The 26643-nt window shown below is 34.9% G+C and overlaps 1 protein-coding gene across 3 annotated transcripts in view; it reads left to right on the forward strand.

Moving 5' to 3' along the window:
* Positions 1-26187, forward strand: part of COL11A1 (collagen type XI alpha 1 chain) — a 131537-nt gene extending 105350 nt beyond the window's left edge. For 2 of the 3 annotated variants that reach the window (XM_042820216.1, XM_042820217.1), the window contains 18 exons: positions 2308-2361; positions 2851-2958; positions 3146-3199; positions 3492-3545; positions 4682-4735; positions 10361-10414; positions 10828-10935; positions 11018-11071; positions 15067-15120; positions 16024-16131; positions 16641-16694; positions 16784-16819; positions 16928-16981; positions 17788-18037; positions 21627-21739; positions 22528-22596; positions 23262-23495; positions 25237-26187. In XM_042820216.1, coding sequence (XP_042676150.1) covers positions 2308-2361; positions 2851-2958; positions 3146-3199; positions 3492-3545; positions 4682-4735; positions 10361-10414; positions 10828-10935; positions 11018-11071; positions 15067-15120; positions 16024-16131; positions 16641-16694; positions 16784-16819; positions 16928-16981; positions 17788-18037; positions 21627-21739; positions 22528-22596; positions 23262-23495; positions 25237-25383 — 1659 coding nt within the window. In that variant the 3' untranslated portion in view covers positions 25384-26187. The remainder of the gene's footprint in view (positions 1-2307; positions 2362-2850; positions 2959-3145; positions 3200-3491; positions 3546-4681; positions 4736-10360; positions 10415-10827; positions 10936-11017; positions 11072-15066; positions 15121-16023; positions 16132-16640; positions 16695-16783; positions 16820-16927; positions 16982-17787; positions 18038-21626; positions 21740-22527; positions 22597-23261; positions 23496-25236) is intronic. The other variant, XM_042820218.1, reaches the window with a different exon arrangement.
* The last annotated feature ends 456 nt before the right edge of the window (positions 26188-26643 follow it).

Consider the following 26643-nt stretch of genomic DNA (forward strand, 5'->3'; position numbering starts at 1 on the left):
TCCTTCCTTCCTTCCTTCCTTCCTTCCTTCCTTCCTTCCTTCCTTCCCTACCCTCCAATTTGCTTGTAAGCCCTTCCAAAAAAATATAACACATCTATAGAATTTCTTTCTTGATTAAATTTACCTCTCCACAGATCCCTAATACATAGAACAGTTGCACATGCATATACCTATGTGACAAAAGATTGTCTCCTAAAGCCACACTTCTCTTATTATCATTTTTTTTTTTGTTATTATTTATTTTGTGAGGGTGGCAAAAAGGAATAAAAGAGTAACCAAAACTTCTTCACAACTCAGTCAGTTAAAAGGGTGTTCATTTTTAGAAAATCAATAGCTGTTTTCCAGAAATTAACTGACAGGTGGCAGCTTTCCATCTACTGTGTCTCTGTGCTTTCAATGGACAGCTTTCTAGAAATTATAATAATAAAATAGACTTCTAAACTACTGTCCTTAGCTTGATATAAATCATTCTGCTCACATAATACGAGGGAGCTTTTAAAACTGAACATTTCTGTGAAATGACATGATGCTTTGTAGTTGAGAATTTCTGCTAAAGACACTGCTGCTGAAATTCTGTCAGAGGACAGCACTAACATTTAAATGATCTGGCCTGATGACAAAAAGAAATGAAAAAGAAATCCAGAGGTGGGATATATCTATTAGATCATAAAATCTATTTCCCAACTGAACGTGAAATATTTCCTATGGAGGAAATGAAGTAGAATCTGAATTAATACTACCCTTATCAAAAAGGCAATGAAAGACAAAGTTTTTGATAATCATAAATATATATTCTGTAAATATATATCAGCTACAATCTTGTCTATCAAAACATTGTTTAATTCCCTTGCCAGCTGTCTGTAACAGTTGCAACCTTTTATAATACTTAAAAGTTGTAACATAAAAAACAGTATGTGAAAAAAGCAAGGACTGCATGTGGGAAGAGTCATATCTGTATTATAAAGCAGTATATGATTTTAAAGGATTAATGTCAGATTAAACTGTAACTGATCTCATCTTACACAAGTGCTCCTTCCACACGTGTCCTTTGAGGAGAACATCTTGACGTTTCCTTGCCCTTCTACATTTGCTTTCTTCCACATTGCTGTTTATTATGGTTTTACTGTGCAGTGAGTTCACGTGGGCTGCCTCCATCTGCCAATTTCAACATGTGTGCTATAGCAGGGATCCCTGAGATCCTAGGAGCACTGTGTTCTCCACAGGTGTTGACTGACTGTGTAGGTCAGTAAGTCAGAAAAAGCCCATCTTTTCTCTCATTGCAAAATATCATAAAATGAAGATGAGTTTGTCAAAGGGTAAAGGAGTTGCTTTCAAATCAAATGTGAATCATAAATTTAAAAATCTTTTGTCAGGAAGGCAGAAATGAACTTACTCTCTGAGAAGCGTAAAAGGGATTCATACTGGCAGGGATGCTTGTCAGGCAAGACCTGACACAATCAGTGCTCTTAAGTCTCTCAATTAGTCCTACAATGAACACCCTCTACTGAAGGGCTGTACTGAATTTAGTCTACACTGCAGACTCTGCTAGATAGAGTATCTCTACTACCTTGAATATCATCTTTATATATATTTATAGAGAGAGATTTATATATATATATTTATGTATTTATATAGAGATATAAATAGATTTTGTATAGATTTTCTTTGTATTGTGTTCTTCTCAAAGCCATCTGATATATTAAATAATTTCCATCACCAGTAAATACATAACATATTCCTTTGTGACCAGTGATCAAAGTTTTACTAACTTTATGCTATTATGTTATTATTTTATGTTTTTCTTTATATAATGATTTATTTTAACAGTAGCTCTAGCAATAATGTTTCTGCTTTATTAAAATTAATTTCAAATCAGTATTATCATATTTGTAGGGATTTGCCTCTAGCCAAAAAAACATATTATAGAGAAATATATATATATATATATATATATACACACACACATGCACACTTCTTTGACCTTTCTGTGCCTAGGAAGGAAAAAGACAAACAGGAAATTTGCAATATATGGGATAATAAAGAGGAATATCTTCCAAAGCCTGAAGGGAAAGTCAGTCTCCCTTCTCATCAGAAGCTTAGTTTGAAAAATTGTTTCTAAAATTTCAGATTCCACTTCTGCAGAAACACGTGTCCCAATTGCCTTTAGGTAGAGTCAATAAGAGACAACTCCTGTAAGCTGTTATCATGAATAAGCATGCAAAAAAAATATGTAATAACAGAAGCAAATTCATACAAATATCTAATGTCTACCTAATGACTCATCAGTTTATCCTCACACATGTATAGGGTGAACCTGGAGAAGCTGGTAACCCTGGACCTCCTGGAGAATCTGGAACATCTGTGAGTCTTTTGGTTTTGTCTTATTAACCTGTATCACAATAAACAAAAACATAAGGTAGTGCTTACTTTAAGAAGCATTTAATGAGGTTACTTGTGTTTTTGTGTTTAAATTTTCAGTGAAGACCTTTCTTACAATATTGAAATGCAATTTGTTTCCTTAAACTATAGCCACATCTTATAGTAAGATGTGACAAAGTTGTGAAGACTTCCTTAAAAGAGCACTATCTTTGATATGCATATTTTTTCTCTATGGAAGCAATTCACTGATGCAAAATAGGTTCAGGCTCACATCTGGTTGCAGATGTTTGCACTCAGACCTGAGATTAAGAGGTTTTCCAATCTGAGGCTGAGGGCCTAATATCCCATTCACATACCAACATTTAATGAGGAATAACATTGCCCAGATCTGAAAAACAGTTTTGCCACTGTAATCTTTCTTTAGCCATTCAATTCTCAGACAATATTTTTTTGTTCATGTGTTTCCTACAGGGTCCAAAAGGTGAAAGGGGAGAAAAAGGTGAGGCTGGTCCACCTGGAGCAGCTGGACCACCAGGTGCTAAAGGACCTCCAGGTGATGATGGGCCTAAGGGTAACCCTGTAAGTAATCTTAATAATTTTAACACAAAGCACAGCATAACATTGCTGAAACTGTGCTACATATAGAACGACAGATTAAACTAACACTGGAACTAAATTTATCATATTCTTAACAAAATATTTCTGATGACTGTTACCTGCTTCTCTGTGCATGACATCTTCCTTGTTTTTTTCCTGATTTACCTAGGGTCCGGTTGGTTTTCCTGGAGATCCTGGTCCCCCTGGAGAGCCCGGTCCAGCTGTAAGTATGTTTGAAAAGCAGTTTTAGGTCCTGGATTTGGTCTGCATTCACTTGCAGTTACTGCCATCTCTTCTTGGTTTGGAAAGGAGGTTTTTCCTGTTAGATTAATTGCTTCGGCTATTCATATATTTCTTCAATCCAACAAAAAAAAAAATTAGAAATTTCTAAAAAGTTTTGAAAATGAGTGTCTGTAGGAAAATTCTCTTCAGAAAACTAGTATTCATCTTTGAAACAAAGTTACTGAATTTTTCTGAATTTGTATCTTTTGTTTATTTTCACATGATTTCTGTAGGGTCAAGATGGTGTTGGTGGAGAGAAGGGCGAAGATGGTGATCCTGGTCAACCTGTGAGTTGTTTCTGTCATTTTCTTTTGGCTACATTTTCCCGTGTGCTGAGAAAGTGCTTTTAGCTGAATCAGTGTTTTCTATAGATTCATACTCTAACAAATGTTTTCTCAACAGATTCTTTTTATATTGTACTGAAAAATCTCTTTATTTCCTTGCAGAATTAGACTTACCTATATAATAGATACAACCAAAAGAAGGAGAAATAGTTTGTTTTAATGCTGAGATGCATTAAAATGAGAGCAGCTCTTAGTATACAAAAAGTAATGCTGAAGACAAATTGTCTTCATTAGCTCACTTTATGAAGTGAATCTTAATCTTGGAGTTTCCACTGTATTTCATGTGAAGTCTAAGAGTTACATAAGCAATATTAATCAGTGCTCTTAGCATTCTGGAGATTCCTACACTGAAGCATCGTGAATTTAATTTTTTACTGCAAAAAGCTAGGTCTTCCTTTTTGGAAACTCTGTTTACGGCCCTGGAATTTCTGACTATCAGGAAAATATTTTATGCAGTACAATGTGAAAGAAAAATGCTAGTAATTCAACATATGGTTAGAACTAAGTAATAAACCAGAGTTTAAATTGAAAAGTTCAGGATGAGCATCTGTATATCTAACTTCACAGTAAGTACTTTTAGAATGTTATGCTCATGAAGAAAAACTTATCAAACTGTTCAGTAGACCTGAAATATTTCAAAGGGTATCACAGCATACCTATGTGGGGGAGACAAATGGCTGTCAGTGCAGAATATTTTCAATAGAAGGTGACTTACTGGGAAGCTAACTTACAGAAGCTAGTAAAAAATACAGGAAAAGTAACAATTTCAGCACCTGAGAAAGCAAGAAATACTCTTAATCGAGTTAGTCAGTAGACTGTACATTACCTTTGTGCAGACACTTCCAGAGATGAAGTGTTCTGTTTTAAGCAAGAAAAAAAGAGTAGTTGCATTTTGTACAAAATCTGTTGAAAACTGCAAAAGATGACTCTAAGAAAGGACTTGCTGATTAAGCAAGTATCACTTCCGTATGATAATTATTTTCTGTCCATTAAAAGAGATGTTGTAGATATTCACTGCATTTAAGAAAGAAAATGATTTTATATATTGTTACCTCTGAGCCTATTGCTTTCCACTGCAGGGTCCACCTGGTCCTTCAGGAGAAGCTGGCCCACCTGGTCCACCTGGAAAGAGAGTAAGTCATTTCTCATTGCCTCTAGTACATCTCTTTTTCGAAGATATTATATTTTAGAGTCTTTCAGCTGTTTTCCATCTTGTGATGCTTCATATATGAAGTTTTCTTTTAATAACATGAGAAATAAAAAAATGCAAACAGCAGAGAAAACTCTTTAACATGAGTCCTGTAAAGGACTTTCAGTTGAAAATAGATTTGTTAAAATATATAGCATGTCCTGGAATACAAATCATGAGGAAAATAACTCTAAGCGTATGTTTGATGTAGTCGTATGTATACAGCTTGAGATCAGAAAGTCAACTGCAGACCTGGAGATTTTAGAGTTGAGAGTACAGTTACCAGTGAAGTACTGACAATGGACAAATCTTGTGTTCATTGGTTTCGAACTAGCAACTGCAGACAGCCTGAACTTGGAAAACAGCAGAAGAGTCCACGTCCACACTCAGCCCATTCAATGGATTAGCACATCTGGCCATTCTGGTTATTTTTTCTCATTTATTTCAGTAGAGTTAAAGCCAGTCCTCTCACAGTAACTCCTTATTAGAGCTCAGAAGAATTTCTATGATCAGCCTCAAGAACAAAAAGATATAGGAATGAATATATTCAATGTCGGTAGTTGTGATTTGTCTTCTTTTCTCTCTCAAGTGAATTCAGTATGTGATAGGGTAAAAAAAACCTGGAATTTTTGCTAGCCTACTAATCGGAGTGAGTGACAATGAGAGTAATAACACATCATCCATGGGTACATGACTGCTGGCAGGGATAAGAAAGGAAGTGACTGCTTTTGTGTCTTTAGCCTATGAAATAATTTAAATGCAACTTAGTGAAAATTGTTCTCATCCCTTTGACTTATAACATCAACAGTGAGACATTTCCGTAGCTTATGAAGAGATTTCATTATTTCTGAAATTTTTGAAGCTTTACGGGCTTTACAAATACAGATAATCAAAAACAGTAGATAATATACTTACAGAATTGTAGTAGGTAGATGCACCACCCTTTAGGTCTGTTTCAGAGAGTGCCTGGATGCTGTTTTTATGCTTTAAAATAAAAGATGGGAGCATCATTGAATTTAAGCTGAGAGCTATTTAACAAAATGTGTTAGATTGCTCAGTGTAATGGGCTTAAGTGAACTGACATGCCTCATTGGTTTTATCTATTTTACACAGTAACCTGTTTGCTCTACAAACTCACAAAACATTTATAATACTATAAAAAAATTATGGTAGCATTAACAACCTTATCACTAGAACTGCTAATATTCAGTCAATCCATATTTCAATTAGTATGTTTGTTCTACATCAGACTAGAACTTCCTATTTTATTATATGGAAAGGCAGTATCTCATTCCTAATAAGTAGTATATATTACTATCTGTAGCTAGATAAAAATTAAAAATTCAAATATAATGTCACACATTTTAATACAAATCTAGTTTATGAATAGTGTGAAGAAAAAAATATTGTCATAAAATATCTAATTCCTGAATACTGAAGCAAATAGTTTATAGAGTCAGATTCTATATGACCTGAGTACCTGAATAATTTGGTCTTGTAGGGATTCTGTATTGTATTGAAGTTCTACTAGAGAAATACAGCAAAGGCCTTCAGGCTTGTTACTTTGCTGACAGAAAGAATGGAAAAAAATGTACTTTGTTAGCTTTCATCAGTTGCATGATAAAACCAGTTTCAACAAAAAGCCCCAGGAAGTGTCATTTCATCCAGATGCACCATTTCAGTAGTAAGATTGATATTATTGAAGTGCAGTTCTGGAAATATTACTGCAAAGCAACATACCACCTATTTTTTTGTATCTTTGTTTTTCTGTCTCCAAAATGACAAGCTGACAGAGATCAGGATTCAAACTTGTAAGCGTAGCTCTTCAAGTGCCTCAACTGTATGATCTCCTTATTTATTGCCATTCATTTTCATTCCCATCTTCCCATGTATTTTGGATCAGATTTGAACTCAGTTTCACTGGCCACTCTTTGAAAATTATGCTTATTGTCAGTTTCCAAAGTTATGAGCAGTCTGCATCTAATATTGCAGGTTCCAAAGAGGTTCCCCTAGCTTTCTCTCGGAATTAACTTCTAGCACAGGACTTAAAAGCTTTTCCCAATGTACCTATGAGACTCTCAGCTATATAGTTACAGTGACATTCAACTATCAAGTGAAGGCCAATAAGAAACTATTTCTTCCAAGTTATTGATGTGAATAAGCAAATAACTGTTTTACTGTGATGCTCTAAAGGCTTTGACATAACAGCAGGAGCTTTGCTCCGAATCTGTGCAAGGGTGTAATGGACAAGCAGCGTGGTGAATTCTTTTAATAAAATTTTGGAGCTACATGTCAGAGAGCATGTTCCTTCATGTTTACCTCTGAAGAGATAAAATTCCCTAGCATGCTACTGAGCACTCAGGTTAGGTCTTAATCAAAAGAAAAGTTTAAAGTCTGTGGCTGACACAAAAATGGATCATTAGAGCATCCACAAATGTGTACTGTAATGAATACATTACTTTTTCAGACCTATCAATGGCTCCTCCTAAAAAATATTTCTATGACTGCTTTTCAGAAAATTCTATTACCATAAATGCTTTCAGTTTTATAAGGGACAGATCAGTGTATCTTCAGAACAAAGTTCCATATTCAGATGAAGAACTAGTTCAAGTATATACATTCAAATTCCAAAAACATAATCTAGAAGCAGCAAACCCTATGACAGTATTGATAAAGTCCATTAGTGATTACAGATATTACTGAATTTTAACTAACTCATAATATTTTAAAGTTTATGACTTCTGAAATGATCACTGCTGTACCAAATAAAAAAAAAAATACTTGCTGATAAGGCTGTATACACTGAAATAGCTATGGTGCAAATAAACATAGCCCTTCAGTGTGTTAGGTCATTCAGCTGTGTTTTCTGCTGCTTGCATTAAAGTCAATTAGGTGTCTAGATCACATACATTTAAGGGTCTATATATTATGCTAAAAATGTTAGAATTTAAACAAGTCTCAGATACATTTTTGTTCTAAACTGGAGTATATAGTGCCTGCTTTCAATATAAGAACAGGTTTCAATTCTCCACAAGATAGCCAACTTGAAAACTTCTACAATTTGAAAAGCAGAGTGTTATTTGGTTAATTCCTTTTATAGATAATGTTGAATGATTTGGAAAAAAAAAATACATATATTACTATGAAGATTTTATTCCATTTTGGTTATAATATTCCATGGTTTACTGTATTGGAAATCATGGTTTTAGTCAGATGGCCAGTAGATACAGACAACAGATTAAAATATTTTAATGAAAATCTTAAATATGGAAGAGCAAACAAAATATCCAACAGTTTAATGTAAGAAAAATTGAGGACGTATTTCATACTGCATGAGTTCTTTTGTCTTTTCAGTTCTGCATAAGGCAACACATCCAAATTGTAGTGTAGCAATCTTAACAGTTACCATGGCAGCTAGACTGGTGAGCCATGCATTATTATAAATTACTGATATTGAGATCTTCTGTCAGTTAAAATTTATTAGACACTCGAAAAATTCAAGTGGAGGAAGGCAAGTTAAATAGCAATTAGCAGTCTTTCAGTGTAGAAACAACATCTGTGCCATGCCAGCCATTACACCCTGTTAGAAGGCACAGTTCATTGGGCTGCTTTACTCATAGTGCAGCACTGGCACTGTTTAGTAATGAATGTACCCTCTTTGTTTAGCAGTCTTGATTCGCTGTATTTTTAATTTAGTGATCACAGGATTTTTAGATCTGCTACTTCAAATGCAGCTGCATTTGTGGATTATTAAGAGATCATATTTCTCAAATACAAACTACCACACAAACATATTTAGTTTCTTAGCTAAGGTAGATTGTAGCTGACACACCAAACTGAATGAAAGGAGAGCAGTAAAGAGCATGAACACATAAATTAATTCGTGTATAAAAAAACCATCCTATTTCTAAAACATTCCTGAGTTTATTTATATAGCTGCCAATAATTTTTCTTCTTATCACTGCAAATTGTGATCCACTCAAAGTTACAAGCTGTGCAAAGGAGTATGTGCATCAGAGATTATTACTGATACACTATTCACGTAAATTGTTCTTCCTGTCAAAAAGAATCAGCAAGTGGTTCACAATGTTCAGGTATTTTTAACTTCTCTGTATTCCAAAGAGGTAAAATTAAGTCCTTTAGTACTTGTACTCTTTATAAGTACCAAGAGAACAATCTGTTGAGAGCCACATCAAATGACCAGAGTCCACTGTGGGTAATTCGGTTCATTTTGCATTATCTTTGATGGAAAACCTGAACTACCTCTGTTGGCCAAAAAGGTTAATACAATACTGCAGATGTTCAGTTCCACCACAGAGAAAGCTTAGTATTATAATCAAATGAATTATTTTAATATACTTTTATGTAAATACTTGTAAAATGAATGTAAATTTTCCAGAATTAAATCTGTTGGAATTGTGTTCAAGGTATATGTTCAATAATAGTGGACTATTAAATATATCAGGCTGTAAAAAGTATGGAGTAAATTCAGCTGTCATATAAAAAAATTGCTGTAAAATCAAAGTGAGATTTTAGATCACAAAGGATACCGTGAAATTAAGAATGTTTTGTGATTTATTTTACTGTATTTTTTTTCACCTATTGCTATAAAGTAAAAAAAAGTCAATGACACTTACTGGCTTTTTTTTAATTGCTATTTCTTAGGGCATTTTTTTTCTGTATTACAAACTGTTAAATTAATGAATAGATGACTTTTAGGTTGTTAGTTTATAGATTCAGAAAATCACGTAATATTTGATAACTTTCCTTTTGCTTTAAGCTGCTCATTAGTTGGCAAGAAGTAGCTTTCCCAGTATATTGAAACCTTAAGAGATGAAGGATCGGTGATGTCAGCAACAGGTAGTCAGAGTGATGCTGGACTATTGCAAGCTCTGTCTTATGGCCTTCATCTGAACCTTATTCCATTTCTGTATCATCCTTCAGTACCATGTTCTCCCTTAGTTAAACAGAGCTTTTGTAGAGCAATAGCAGGAAACCCACTACCGAGAGTTCTTTGTAGTTAACATCTTTATTTCATCCTAATGGCCATTAGTCATCTGATTATTTTTTTTTTCTCTTTCATATTTATTGGATAATATTGAGGCACGTACCGATTTTTAATTAAAAGGCCAATCCCTCACTTAGAGAATAAAGTATGTGCCATTCTTGGCATTGTATAATGACAGATCTTTGGAATCAATGCATAGAAATATTACAATGAGAAGGGAGTCTAAAACTCTTACTGTAAATGTAAATACATATTTTACTTTTATTTTCTGTTTTTATTTTTTCCAAAGGATATCTTTGTTTTTAACCTTATCCTGTCAGAGGTGTTAAGTAATGCATGTTCTTTTAGATCCTATAAGATCCCCAAAAAATTTATGAAGGAAAAAAGAGCTGATATGACAGAACAGAATTTTCATTCTGTGAATAAAATGTAAAGAAACAAATGTAATTTTTAAAGTAGTTACTACTTAATAATGCTGATAATGACACTTACAGATTTTTTTTCCACTGTGGAAATATTTTAGAGAACTGAGATTATGAGCTTGGTGTTCCTCTTTCACAGGGACCTCCTGGAGCAACTGGAGCTGAAGGCAGACAAGGTGAAAAAGGTGCAAAGGTAATATATGCAATTGTATTTTAAGAGACATGAAAAAATGAACTATTTATAAATTAAAAGTAAGTTGCTTATTAGTCACTGAGTGTGTGAAACTTATCAAAATAGCAACAGGTAAATGGTAAAATCCAAATTAAGATCCAAAATTAATAGCAGTAACAGACTACATAACAGACTATGTAGTGGACTCTCACTAGTGCAGGCCCAACTTAACTCACCCCTGTGAAAAATGAGGATAAGCATGATTTGCTGGCATCCTGTGGCTTATATGAAGCTGTCGTTGTTTCATTTAGTAAAACATTCTAGAACACTGTTTTGGAATAACTTTTGAAAAACGGAGCAAAGAAACTTTCACTTTACAGCTGCCATGCCAGGCTTAGTCAACTATTCCCTTTTGACCTCTTCTTTCTTTCTAGGGTGAACCTGGTGCAGAAGGAGCTCCTGGAAAGACAGGTCCAGTTGGTCCTCAGGGACCAGCAGGAAAACCTGGCCCTGAAGGTCTCCGGGGCATTCCTGGCCCTGTGGTGAGTAAACTGAGCATAAAATATTTTAAATGTTGCATTTGTTGTACATTCTCCAGTAAAGCTAATTTTATATTTTCTCTAGGGAGAACAAGGTCTACCTGGAGCACCAGGTCAGGATGGTCCTCCTGGGCCTCTGGTGAGTATGCTTCTCTTCAGTGCCAAAACAGAAAAAGCACCCTTTAAAACACACCATTAACATGTCTGTGCGTATTACAGAAAAACAAATGTGTAAGCCAGTTCCTAGCACAAAGTTCCTATTTTTCTACCCTGTCAGAAATTGATACTTGCTTCATTCTACTGCTCTACTTTAGTAGGCAACTGTGTTGAATGCAGCTGATTTATACCAGCTGAAAAGAATAAGGTAGTGTAAAACTTCTGCCCCCACATCAGCAAATCTTAACACGTTAAATCTTTTTGTTTCCTTTCCAGTGGTAATTTTTTGGGATGCATTGATTTTAGTGACCGCCTGTGAAAACATTATTCCTGGGGTAAAATATTAGATCATACCTATACATTAGAGAAAAAATAAATAAGTTAGAAGCCCAAAAAGAGACTTCTACATCAGAAAAAAACACGCTAGTTTTGTAAAAATCAAGAACAGTGACCTGTCCATTGTTCACTGTTGCAGACCCAGGAAATATAATACGTGAGTGAAGTATTTAAAAGGATCTGAGTGAAACGAGCTCCCAGTTTCTAGGGCATCAGTTAGAGCTGGATATCATGTTTCTGTGAAGCACAAAATAGCAGTGCCACAATATCAACTTTGGTTGCCAACAATGCCAATGAATTATATAATGCCATTCAGCTTGCCATTCTCCTTTTCTTCATGCTTTCAAGTTATATTATTGCTCTTTACATTAACATTATTTTATAACATTGCAGTAGGCATTGAGTGCTGCAGCTGTGATAAAATATTTATCATTGCTAATACATGAGCAGTACAAATCAAACAGGAAGACATTAGATAAAATAGTTATCAGAGCAACATTGGCTGCTCCCATGAGTATAATAATGAAACTTATTTTAGCCATACTGTTGTATAAAACCAAATTCACCTTCCATGAGGATGTTTTTATCATTTCAGCTAGAATTGAGTCTATATCATTTCTGATTTATAAATTTGACAGCAACCTGTTAGTACTAAAGCATGTATTGAGGTACTCTTAGTGGTCTGGTTGCAGTGTAAGGCAAGTTACAAGTTACAGTAAATGTACAGCTTTCTAAATTAGCTTTACCCTTACCCTAACTGCTGTCAAACTGAGACAAAATACATTTCTGTTAGCTTGATGCAAAGTAATCAAATTTTGCTATGTGTTTCTAATATGATTAGAGCAGATTACTTTTCTTAGGTAACATAACATACTACCAAATTATATCATTATTTCTATCTACACTTGCTATTTTAGTGAACTTTTCTATAAAGCTAAAAAAACCAACATTGTGGGCACAAAATGTTGATGTTCATATTCAATATGTTGTGCAGAAATTAATATCCAAACTTTATGGCCATCATGTTAATTAAAGAGAGAAAAACTGAAAAGACTGCCCTGTGCTAAATCCATAATAAATACCCTCCCTAAAGAGTTTATGCTTTCAATAAAGGAATAGCTTAAATAATTTGCCTGACTTACAAATGAATGGCATGAAGCACATAAATAATGGGACTGAAATCTCCTTGGTTACAATTCCTTGCTGAAATTAAAAAGAAATAATAATAATAATAATGTACTGAATTCATCAGTAATAAACCACCATTTCTCATGTCAGTCACCAGAAGCTCCAAATGCATCAAGGTTTCTCTTCCAACATTTGACAACTTAGCTATTCAATTCAAATCTGAAGCTGAGTGTATGAATGATCAAAATACTTCCAAATGCCCTGGCTTTCTTTCAGCTCAACAAGAATCCATTTAGATGCATTGCTGTAACTTAGAATTCATTTTGGATTTTAAGAAAGTAGAATTTCTATCTATATGTTATTGAGGTTAGGCCTCCTTCCTTCCCTCTCTCCCACTAATTTTACTAACAGAAGAACTGTACGAGAGCAGATTTGAAGTAGAGAGTAACACAGTGCAGGTGAGAATGTCTGATTCCGTATTCCAGAAGCTTTAAAATTTCAACTTTTATTCATGAATTATGTATTTGCTTAGGCTTTTGCATCTAATGATATTCTCAAGTACAGATGCAAAGAATACACACTGAATAATATTTTTTACATTGAATGTTCTGGCACTTCTTGAAACTGTGCCAGGTTGAAAAGGTCGCTTATTACTGCTATTTGTATCATAACTTCACAGATATCTACTGCAAGCACAAGACTATTAGCAGTGAGCTACCAGCTTACTTCAGCAGCTCTGCTGCTAATGCATTCATGTTAGTGTGAGATTAATAGCCTCTGAGAAATTGATGCGTTTTTTTATGCTTGCATATACAAAGCCTGAATTTTTCACTTTATTTTGTGCAAATTATAGAAAACTAGCAATGCTATATATACAAACCTCAGAAGATTCCTCAAATCTCCCAAAATTTCTCTAAAATTTTAAATCAAGATTGAAATAAAATTAAAACTAAGTTGGAGAAGAAAAAATAAACGCAAGGAGATTTTATCAAGCTTCATATATACTATTTATGAAAAGTTCGTATAAATATACTTATAAAAAGTATAAGAAGATATCACTTTGAAATCTCTGTAAGGTAGGAGTATTTTTCCAATACAACAGATGAGGAACAGAGGCCCAGAGAGAGTACAGGAGATTCTAACGGAGTTCAGAATAGCTACACTAGTACTGCAAAACCTGAGTATATGGGCCCCTCTAAAAGTAATGCCTTATATTCATTTCCATGAAAACTACAACAGATATAAAGAGAATAAGAACACTATGGATAAATTCTCAGCTACAAAACACTGGTTTTTTTTGTTCGTTTTTTGCTAGCCACCACCATTATCCAATTTATATCGATGAGCTGATGGAGATATTCCTCATTTTGTGGTGTGATGGCTGTGCATGGCCATCTGGAACATGGCTTGCCTTTCATATCACCTTCACCTCTGCTGAAATGCATCACCTATCACCTTACTGTGCTACCATCCACTCTAGTGTCTACAAACAAATGTTGATGCATGTCAGTGAGTGCAATTTTTTCCTCATGGAGCAAAGGACACACCTTTGCTTCAGACACACTCCTAGGTCAGATGCCATTTTGTCAGACTGCCCCTCTGCTGCTATTTGTCACACAGCAACAAAAAGGAATGAAATACTGGTGGGAAGGTTCAACCTGTACTGTCATACCACCTCTCTGATAGTGTAGGCCAGTGTAATAAAATGGGAGGCATTATTTTGGAGCTGCCTTTTTTTTTTTTTTTTTTAATGTTACCACATTTACCAAAATATTGGTGAACCGTATTTTTGTACATACCATTGGAGCTATCGTACTTGATGTCGTTAAGCTTGCAATGTTGAGTAGAAAGAACTTGAATATTCAGAAAATTTAACTGCATAATTCACTGTCATGCAGAAATTTCAGGTTGTAAATCAAGGAAATTGTAATCCCAAGACACTATCTGAAGTACAGAACCAAAGCATGAGGTAGTTCTTCAACAAAGCAATATTGAGAAGCGGTTACTATCAGCAATCTCATTTACTGAGTTGTAGTAACCTGGAAGAAAAAAACTAAGGGCTTGTTTCCATTCTCTTATGAAATAAAGGGCATAAAGTACATACTACTGTTTCACAACTGGATAGGTACAGCAATTATGGGGAAATACTAATAAAGCATATAATGTAGCCACAATCAAGATTAGGCTAATGAACAAAAAAATCAATTGAAAATTTCTTTGACTATCACATAATTTCCTGGATGCTTGCAGTACATTTTACGAATTTAGATCTTTTCCTTCTTCATAAATTTCTAATAATTACAGCCTTTTCAGATTTCTAAAATAATTTAAATGCTACAATAACAGTATTACAGCATTCTAAAGATGTATGCCAATGTTATCTTGGGTTCTGAATCACAACCATCATCCATTGAGTGACCTTGTAGTTATACTACCTTTAAAATATTTCAGGAAAACTTGATTTGTACAGTATGTTGAAACTTACTTTTACATTACTTCTTTTGATTTATTTAGGGTCCACCTGGCTTGCCTGGACTGAAAGGAGATCCAGGTTCCAAAGGAGAGAAGGTATATGAGAACGTCTTTGTTCCTTGTTTGTGCCTTTGTAATTTTGGCCTGCTACACAAGTCTGTATAAAAACAGCAGAGAAATACACACTTTTTTTTCTTTTTCTTTTTTTTTTTAAATTTAAATCAGTAAGCAAGACACCCTAAATAATCCATCAGTCAGCTTTCCATAGCCTCAATGATAATGATGAAGCTTTAAGTAACATCTGATACCCTGGAGATAAGTAGAAAGAAAGGATTACTCTTTGCAGTAATCTATTGATGTTATGACTCTTTTCTGCAATGAAAGCCCTAAGGACACTGATGTAAAGAGAACCTTTGCTTTTACAATAGGCAGGAATAAAAAGTATTGATTTCACTATATAACAACAAGGTGTAAATATTTAACAGTTATAGTACCTTATTCTGAAATAATGGATTGAGAGAATAGGAATACCATTTTCTAATACAGTCCCAACCCTGTACTGATTGCTTGGATATCAGGAAAGAAATGTATAGAGAAAGAAATATGAACATATCTTATGAATTACAATTTTTGCTTATATATGTGGATCAGCTGTTTATATAGCTGTAATAAGAATAGCACATCTGTTTCCACAAATAATATTCTTATTAGCATATAAGTGTGGAAATTAGTACGAAATCTGTACCCACTTTTATTGTTATTTTTGCATTTCAGAAAGGACTGTGTTGCATTTAAATCTTTCACTGAATTATACACAGCTTGATAATAATCTCCAAATCCAAAGGCCAACTATTGAAAGTGAATATACTTACAAAATAGTATATCAAATGAATTGATAATAAACAATTGACGACATTTGAAAGCTCTAATCTCTATTTACAAAGCACATCAGCTTCATAAGTATCAAGTTTTTACTCTACCTTCTTCTATCTTGTTTAGGGACATCCTGGTTTGATTGGCCTGATTGGACCTCCAGGAGAACAAGGTGAAAAGGGTGATAGGGGTCTTCCTGGCCCACAGGGGTCTCCCGGAGCCAAAGGTGATGCCGTAAGTAAAACTTTCTTTTGCTTTGATTCAAGTTTCATGTATGTCTTTCTTGCAGGAGACACATGAAGTTACTACAAACATTTATACCCAGCTTGAATCTCCAGCTGGAGTTTACAGCACAGGCTGCTGATGAGGGACAGACTCGTATGAAGGAAACAGTATACCTGTTAGGTATCAGATAGCTACCAGAACCAGTCTTGTTACATACTACCCAAAGCAGACTCTCTTTTCCTGGTTATTAAACTATGTTTTAAAGCTCTCTGTAAAATATGAAGCTTTAACATTTATCTAAAGGAGAGCAGTGTCGTAACTACAAATGCTGGAGCATGACAATAAAACTGTCAGATTATTAGTTTAAATTGAAAAACTATTTTGGACCCTAGCAAATGTCCTAAAGGGAAACTAATTAGAGCTGGACACTTAGTAGAACTACCTTTCTCAATAGATCTGCATTTCTTAACTCAGACCAATACAAAAAATACTTTAATTCTGTCCTTATTCTTTCTTAGGGAATTTCTGGTCCTGCTGGTCCACTTGGACCCCCTGGTCCTCCTGGTTTACCTGTAAGTAATTTCATCCAGTTCTCCCATTCAAAACACTCCTGTGTTTTGCGGAATATATTCCAACTATATGCTTATATTCTTGTCCGTAGGGTCCCCAAGGTCCAAAGGGCTCCAAAGGATCCAGTGTGAGTAATTCTCCATATTTTCTGGTTTTGTGCTTCATTTCTGTGTATACATTATTTTTTAATGTTAAGTAGTATGGTCAATAACACATTACTCTCATTGCTTGACAGGGTCCTGCTGGTCAGAAGGGTGATAGTGGTTTACCTGGCCCACCTGGTCCTCCAGTAAGTAGGAACTGTTTCTTGATATGCAAGCATATTCTGCTGTTACGATGACCCTGTTTTGGTGCAGGTAGAAAATGGCACTTGTGAACTTACACAGAAAGAAAATAGTGATGATTATTTGAAAATTAATTTGTCAGGAAACACAAATCTACCAGAGGAAGAAATACATTGTTTGCTCTAAAAAAAATCCGCTAGACATTTTAAAAAAAGAACAAATTTCTAATGATTATTTACACAGATTGTAAATCTGTGCACAGAAAATGCAATGACTTTTGTTTCCCACTGTTAATTATTTTCTGTTTCTATTATTTCTTTATCATAGCATAATAATCTACAGTGAAAACAGTGAAAATCTGAATGAAATATGTCAAATTTTGAAATAAAATATTGGTTTATAAACCCTAAGTGTAATTTTAAAGTTTTATCATTGGAAACACCCACAGTTTTTATTTGCTGCAGGCTATGCCTCTGCTTCAGGGAATTGCAGGAGATATTAAGGAAATCACAAGTAAGTTCTACACACTTATGTGAGGGTAACATACTCTTCCCCAGACAGCAATGTTTAGGGAAGAATTTAGAGCAAAACAATCTTTAATGTTCTAGAATCTGGGTTTTTTGTGTGTTTTTTTTTTTTTGTTTGTTTGTTTGTATGTGTGTGTGTGTAAGGAAATCAGAAGGAAATAAGTTAAATAAATAAATTGAAAAAAAGCCTATCCAAAGCATCTCCTTGCAATGTTTTGTTGTCTTCCTGTCCATATTTATGCAGCTGGATAATCAACAGAAAAGATTATATTTTTTCCATTCAGGGTCCTCCAGGTGAAGTAATTCAGCCACTGCCAATCCAGTCACCCAAAAAGACTAGAAGATCTCCAGATTACATGGTATCTGATGCTGGTGATAATATTCTGGATTATTCTGATGGCATGGAGGAGATCTTCGGTTCACTGAATTCACTGAAGCAAGACATTGAGCATATGAAGTATCCAATGGGCACTCAGAGCAACCCAGCCAGAACTTGCAAAGACTTGCAGCTCTGCCACCCAGACTTCCCAGATGGTATGTTAATATTGCATGACAAAGGCGAACAAGGCTGAAGTGATGATCTGATAAGAAACTTGGGTAGTATCATTAATTATTGGTAGATAGTTAACATAGTGGCTAAATAAACAATGTCATTAAATCAATTTTTGCAGGTATAAAAGTGTTCTGTTTATAAAGCATGAGTGAAGACATATTCTGTTGGTAAAAACCCATAATTCTTTAAATAAGTAACCGGATCTAGTTTTAGAAATAAAACTTTCAAGTTGCTAAAAACAGCGCTTGTTTAGAAATGTGGTCTTAGTGTTTCCAGAACTATCCAAACAGGAAAGAGATGAAAGATTGAAGCTGTTTAGAACAGTGGAAGTAAAATCACAAACGTCAGCGTGCTGGGATAGTTTAGAGCTTTTAAATGAAATGAAAATTATTTAGTAACTATATACTTCAGCTTAGTATAATACAAGAAGTAGGTCTCTCAAAAATTATTTCTTTTATCCTTAGATACAATAATTTGGCTTTCTGAGTGACCACTGTTTGTTCTGTATCATTCAGCAAACGGATAAGCAAGTTTCTCTGATAGCATTTAATGCTACTAAGCACTAGCTTCACAAAATGCAGAGTAGCACAAATTAGTGGCCGTATTCTGAATGACTATTTTAATTTAATTATTTAATCATTTAATTATTCTGTTGCTTTCTTTTTTTCAAACTGATTTTAATCCTGTGGAAGAGTTTAAGTGAAAGCCAACCGTTGCACACTTTTTAGGTTTCATACTTCTTTTCTATTGCAATAGGTACTTTTTCTCCCAGTTCAAAGCAATATTTTTCTTATTTAAATGGAAGAAAAAACAGATTTTGACAGTTTAATAATACTCTATTGCTATCAGTCTAGATAGATAAATGCAGATGGTTGCCATAAGGAATAGTTTAGAAGAGTATGTGCTATACGAAAAGTACACATTTTACAATTCAATACCTCCATAATAATGAATGCTTTTTATAGACCACATTTGTATTCTTCATTTAGCAGTATTTGATTGTTGTTTGGAGTTTTTTTCATATCAAAGTAACTTTATTCCGGTTAAAATAAAAGTAAACACATTCATTAAAATGTAAAATTCTGCAGAGGCAAGAGTTTCAGTTAGGAAAAACTGTTTTCAGTAAACACAGCCCAAATCAACAGAATGTTAAAATACCAAAAATGCTCTGAACTTGCAAAGTGTGCCCTGTATTAAAATACAAAATCAGTGAAAGGATTTGCCATGCGTCATCTAAATCTCCACTTTTTGCCCAAAACTGGATTAGAACACTAGTGTAAGAAAGTAATTTGCTGTCCTGCCGCGAAATTAGCTAGAGATAAGTACTCAGATCACAGAAATCATTATAATTACAATGGCAGATTTTTAAAAGATCTGATTTTTAGTGGACCCTGGATTGACTGCAGCTCTCTTTCATCCCCAGTTTTCATTCACTCCAGCATTGTAGAGTCTGTATGCTCAGCCCTGCCAGTATGTTGTGTTATAATGCCATAAAGCAGCCAAGCACTATGCAGCCACTTGCTCACTCTCCACCTTCAATATGGCTGGATGGGTGAAAGAGAATCAGAAAGGCAAAAGTAAGAGATGAATACACTTTAACTAGAGAAAGAAAACCAAAGGATAAAAAACAACACGTGCACAGAGCAATTGTTCACTAACAGTCAACCAACGTCCTATCACTAGCAGCAGATCTCCTGCCAACCCTCCCAGTTTCATGAGCATGACAACATACGATATGGAATATCCCTTTGGTCTGCTTAGGTCAGCTGTGCACTCCCAGCCTCCTCACTGGCAGGCAACTTGAGAAACAGAAAATGACTCTGTGTAAACAGTGCTCATTAATAACTAAAATACTGGTGTGTTACAGCACTATCTTCATTGTTAATCCAAAATATAGCACTATATGAGCTGCCAAGAAGAAAATTACCTCAATCCCAGTCAAACCAAAACACAACCCTGTAGGACTGCTGAAACTATATTCGTGCAAGTTTCAGCTCTTTTTCTTGCTATTTGAGTTCAATATGCATTATTTAATGTGTTTTCATCACCTAAAACAGTCCAAAGTTTCACTTGTGTTCAGCCTCACAACCCAGTAGTAAAAAACAGTTTTGCCTGAGAATTCCATTTCTCTGAATGGAAGCTTTAGGTACTTGACAACTAAAGTCAGGCCCTTTCTACATAGGTTTGCAAATCACTCCAAATATGTACCTCTGCCTTAGGCCATAGTTTATTTCTGCCTAAAGCTGCCTCTGCACTGAGAGTTCTATTACCACAAGTATAAATTATCCTTCAGCTGAAATAGTGTAATAGCTAAATTGTTGATACCTGTAATGTATGTTTCATACATTATGACCTTCCTCCTCCATACTGAAGTCACTGCAGTTCCTCCTACCCCTTAGCAGTATTCTGCAATAGTCATTGTTTTAAATCGAATTAAATGAAAACAAAAGGATGTAGATAAAAATAGACTTTGATCTCAGTGTTCTTTTTTATAAACAACAAAAGCAACAGATCACAAGGCAATGTACACATATATAAATGTATGCATATACGTAAATACATATAAAGATTCTTTTTTTTTAGTGGTGCCAGTGACAAGACAAGAGGCAATGGGCACAAACCAAAATGCAAGAGGTTCATAGAATCATAAAGGTTGGAAAAGACTTCTAAGAAGATCTAGTCCAACCATTCACCTACCACCATTTACTGCCTACAAAACCATGTCCCTAATTACTATATGTACCCTTTCCTTAAATACCTCCAGAGACAGTGACTGACTCCACCACTTCCCTGGACAGCCTGTTCCAATACTTCACCACTCCTTTTGTGAAAAAATTCTTTCTAATATCCAACCTGAACCTCACCTGGTGCAACTTCAGGCATTTCGTATTGTTCTGTCATTAGTTAGCTGGGAGAAAAAGCTGGCCACCACCTCAATACAACCTCCTTTCAGGTAGTCATAGAGAAAAATAAAGTCTCCCCTGAGCCTCCTCTTCTTCAGACTAAACAATCTTAGTTCCCTCAGCTGCTCCTCATAAGACTGTGCTCCAGACCCCTCCCAGTCTCAAAGTGCAGCCTTACCAGTGCCAAATACAGGGGAAAACTCACCTCTCCCTAGTTCTGCTGGCAGTGCTGTTTTGGTAGAAGCCAGGATACTGTTGGCTGTCTTAGCCAGCTGGACACACTGCTGGGTTATGTACAGCCAAGAAGCTGAGGTTCCATCAGCGGATCAGGAAGCACTTCTTCAGTGAGGGTGACTGAGCAGCACAGTAAGTTGCTCAGTGAGATTGCAGAGCATCCCTACTTAGAGATATTCAAAAGCTGTCTGGGCATGGACCTAGACAACTAGACAACATGTTTTACGTGTCTCTTAGCAGTGGTGTTGGATCAGATAACCCCAGAAGTCCCTTCCAATTTCAACTATTCTGTGATGTTTTTGAAAAGAAAGGGTTGTCTTCTCATCATGAAGATAAAATGACTTCACTACAAATTCTGGAGCACTATTAGGTAAAAAATCTACATCTTCCAAATACCATTTACATTTTCAAAGGCTTTTCTCATTTGTTTTAGGGGAATATTGGATTGATCCTAACCAGGGTTGTTCTGGAGACTCCTTCAAAGTGTACTGCAATTTCACAGCAGGTGGGGAAACTTGCATCTACCCAGATAAGAAATCTGAAGGAGTAAGTACCAATCTGTGTTTTCACTTGGCTGTTGACAGATAGCACTATACTACTGTAATGCTGAAATAAGCAGAATAATTACACTGTCACATTTTTCATATGTGTATCTTTCTGATTATATTTAAATTTACATAAATCTGAATAAAGCAGTAAAATGATGCACAGAATTAACACACGGCATTTTTTACTTTTGCTTAGATAGTGCTTTTATGCACATCCTTGTAAAACTTTCACTGCATTCTGGAATGCAACATAGCTATGCAGCAGGTTTAAATGCATAATCTAGAGTTTGACATCTAAAGTTATACTCTTATTAAGTTTCTCCTGTGGGTTCATTTGTATCTAGGCAAAGTAGATATAAAACAAACTATCATCGGTATAAACAGCCTCTAAGGGGCATGTAGTGTAGAGGATGGCTTTCAAAAGTTTTTCAAAAAGAGATAGATATATCAACATCAAAACCAATTAAAACTCTTAATTTAGATACTCCTCACAGTAGCAGTTTATACCAGTCATTTACACTGGTCATCTGATAAGAATCATGTATGCATTAAACAGAATTATCTCTCTTTATAAGCTATGACCTCAGATTCCATGCAAAGTAATGAATCTGAAGACATTCTATACATGAAAAACATTCTATTTTAGAGCTTTTAAAGATGCTGAAAACACTGAAAGAAGAGCCATTTTTTAATATCTTACGTGAAATTTGTTCCAGGTATTTTAAAACCTTCTTATCTGTTAACCCATCTTCTAAATACTTACATCTGCACTGTTCTACCACACAGGTTAGAATTTCATCATGGCCAAAAGAGAATCCAGGATCTTGGTTTAGCGAATTTAAGCGTGGCAAACTTGTAAGTGATTATTACAACAGAGAATTATTCACAAATGAAGTACATGTTACGAGCGCTCAACAGATCCCAAAGAATCTTAAAATATAGAAATAATAACAAACTTAAGACTTTTCATACTTGGTCCTTTTGTCCTAAATATAAGAGTAGCTCCGAGGCCTCCTGCCACTGGTCAGCAGGAGCCTGCTCTGTACTGTATTGTAAAGGCACAACAATCCCAACAGTCACCTGCAAAGCTGATGGTGAGCATCTGACTTCTGGCAGACCACAAGTCACCACTTAACTGTAGTAAAGCAGCTGGAGTACAGATTTCCTGCTTCAGTCTAGATAACTGGAAACATACTAAGTATGGAAAAATGAGGATGCAAGCCGATATAACTTTTTAATTAACTACAAACAGATTCCCAAAGAGATTCTGTTGTTTGACGTGATATTGTAAGGGTAAATCCCTGTCTTTCCCATTAGAAAAAAAAAAAGTATCCTAAATATATTGTTAAAATGTGAGAAACTATTTACAGACTTACAGCTTTATTGAACTTTAAAATCTCTTAAAAAGGGATGTGATGGTTTATTTTTTTTATTAAGGACAGTTATGTGGCTCTTCCATCAACAGTAATTTTGTTCTGCATTTTAACATAAATATTCATGTGGCTTCTTATGTTTTTTAGCTTTCATATTTGGATGTTGAAGGCAATTCCATTAACATGGTTCAAATGACATTCCTTAAACTACTGAGCGCCTCTGCCAGACAAAATTTCACATACAACTGCCATCAGTCTGTAGCTTGGCACGATTCCTCATCTGACAGCTATGACAAAGCACTAAGGTTCTTAGGATCAAATGATGAAGAGATGTCTTATGACAACAATCCTTACATCAAAGCCCTCCACGATGGCTGCGCGGTAAGTAGAGATTCAGAATTTTCTTCACAAAACCTACTTGTCAATTAAAGTAGAAATCAAACAAATTTTTTTTTTTTGCACAGCTGTCCCCTGGGAAAAGCTTTCTAAAGACTTAACTTTTAATAGACTGCCCTTTAGTAGTTTTTAACTAGAATACAGCAGCCCTTTATTCAATTTTTTATATGTACAAGAAATAATAAATATTACCATAAGCCAAGCAACAGAAATAGAACAAACCTAGTATGGATACAGGCTGTCAGCACCAATGTGCAACTAGACTGTTTTCTTGTACGAGCACTATGTAAGAGAACAGAAGCAAACAAGCATAATTAGAGGAAGCAGCCCAGGAGCAGAATATATTTATAGTCATAATAAACATAAGAAACGTAGTAAAAATATGTATGAACTAAGTCAGAACCCACACATAGTGAACTAATTGCATAGTTAGGTAACATTGTATGTCCTTTTCTCTTATCTATCTATCTATATAATTTTTTTTTTTAAATCAAAGCCAGCTGAAATTCAGGGATTGCATCTTTTACCTTCCACTCTAAGTTCAACTAAAATTCGAAGAGCAGTCCAAACATTCATCAGCTGTCTGACCACCTCTCCAGTACAGTCTGCTCTCTTCAGAAGCAGAATAGTTTGAAAACAAGAACATTCCAGAGGAATATGGTAGTTAAAGCGTCATTAATTATTTTGTAGTTTGATATGAAAGGATTCTGAAGTGAGTTCCTAAGAAATCAGTGACAGAAAATGAGACCTGGAAGTAGTAGGATACATATTTGTCTCTGAGAAACAACTCAGATAAAGGCAGAGTCTCCTCCTCTCAGTAACAAAATTATAATATACAGCTGTTTCATGTCAGTCTTTTTCTATGTCCTGTATCTTTATTTTGCTGTCATTGCCCGCAGTGAATGAGAGTAAAGCTCCAGAGACAACGTAAGCAATTTAGGGTGTAACTTCCACCACTAATCTGAGAATATTCAGATATTCCAGCTTGGATATGCTCATCTTGGCATAGTTGAAAGTGGAATGATATCAGAAGGACATAAGAGACCATCTGAATGAAGTACAATTATTGTAGTTTAACCCAGCAAGCAGCTAAACAGCCTTTTGCTTTTCTCCTAAAACCAAAACACAGCACGATATTAGAAACTATGTGATGAATTAGATATATGTGATGAAAAACAGTTGCAGCTGAAACTGCAACTACAATCCTGATAACTAAAATAATGAGAAGGCAGAAAGCCTTTTTTAGGAATTAAGAGTGTGCTTTCGAACATCTCTAATGCATCAGTCCTGACAGACTGCTATTTTCTTCCATGTCCAAAAAGCTTATGTAATGTCTTGTAAGACAGAGTCTTTCCTCTTAGAACTAGGTATTTCTTCTGTCTCTCAGAACTAATTAGTGATTTCTTCACAAGGAAAACATCCTAACTACTGCAAGAATATTATCAGAAATTAGGATAGGTGTGAATTCTTTCAGGAACGTTAAATGTCTTATATATGTTTTTTCATTTCTAGGCTTGCTTTAATAAGTCAAAAAGCCATGGGCCGATCTCTTTCTAAAATCAGAAATGTTCCATATCACACTTTTAAAATAAATTTAGAATTTGTAACATCAGGTGCATGAAAGGCAATCATTTATAAATTCCAAACTTCAGAGGTAGCCTATGAAGATCTACAGTGCATACTTACTCCTTTGATATGTTTGTTTTTGCTTCTTTTTTTTTAACAGTCAAGAAAGGGCTACGCAAAGACAGTGATTGAAATCAACACACCCAAAATAGACCAAGTGCCTATAGTTGATGTGATGATCAATGACTTTGGCGATCAGAACCAAAAGTTTGGATTTGAGGTTGGTCCTGTCTGCTTCCTTGGTTAAATTTAAGAAAAAGATCAGATCAACAAAAACGTGGCACTTTGGTGCTACCAGCCTACTTCATGCCACATGCAAGTTTTGAATAAGAATGGCATAGAAAATATGTCTTGCTGTGTACCTATATCTCATCTAGAAAGTAACTGTTGCCCTTGTAGGGCCAGAATCACATGACTTAAACTAATTTTGCAAGGATGCTGTGGCACAGACAGACAACATAGGGCTCACTTTGTCAACGCCCCAACCTACCTTTGGATACCTTTGGTGCTGTTTAAAAAAAGAAAAAAAAAAGAACAAATGACATGGTGCTCCTTTGATTACAAAGAGGTGTTACGAAAGTGTTTAATAAATTGTAATTATTCTATGTACAGTACTATACTGTTATTTCTCTGTCCATTTGCAAAACTTGCATGTGCCTCTAAATTGCATCTGGCTCTTATTTTATAACTACAAAACTACATTGTCAATACTGTTTATGTATTCTGAAAAAATAAAGCTGTAATTGCCAGTGAAGCCATTTCAATTTCTGATTAATAATAAAATCCCTTTGTATATATTGTTGTTGAAGAGCTTTGTTATTTGAAGTCGCCAAAAAACCTTAAGGTGGCAAAACTGGAAGATCTTGAGGAGCACACTCAAATACCCTTTTCTGCTGATATTATTATGTGATGATGAATTTCAATACTGAAAGCACCTTCAAAGGTGTTGTGTTCCATGGTGCTATACCTCAGACCTTTTATTTTCTTTTCTAATTTCAGAATTTCATACAAAATCTGTATATACCTAAAATAAGTAAATTTATATTTTTGGGCAGGGAGAATAAGTAAAAAAAAAAAAAAATAAATAAAAAACAAACAAAAAAAACAAACTTCTGTTTAAATCTGTGTGAATTAAATCAGTTAATCAGTCATATAGCTTTCCTTTTTTTTTTTTTTTTTTTTTTTCTTCCCCAAATGTATCTCATGTGAATTTGTTCCTGTTGTGCTTACCTGGTATGCATAAATATTAAAACTGGATTACTGGATTCTAAACAGTTATTTATGGATTTTTGCAGTGTTTATTTAGAATTTTAGTAAGCAGTAATGGATGTTTGCTTCCTGAAGTGGACATTAGAAGTTCCACAGAATGGTCCTATAAAATATTTGCCCATCCCATTAATATAAATTATTTTTCCTGTTATTTCAACTGAAGGCCAGGAATGCAATATGTCTAGGTCATGTGATTCTATATAGTTGCTAAGCAACATGAGGGGACTGCTTTCTACAG

The sequence above is a fragment of the Centrocercus urophasianus genome, unplaced genomic scaffold (genome assembly GCF_019232065.1).
Source record: "Centrocercus urophasianus isolate 14NV4802_14NV808 unplaced genomic scaffold, USGS_Curo_1.0 seq_18, whole genome shotgun sequence".
Taxonomy (NCBI): Eukaryota; Metazoa; Chordata; class Aves; order Galliformes; family Phasianidae; genus Centrocercus; species Centrocercus urophasianus.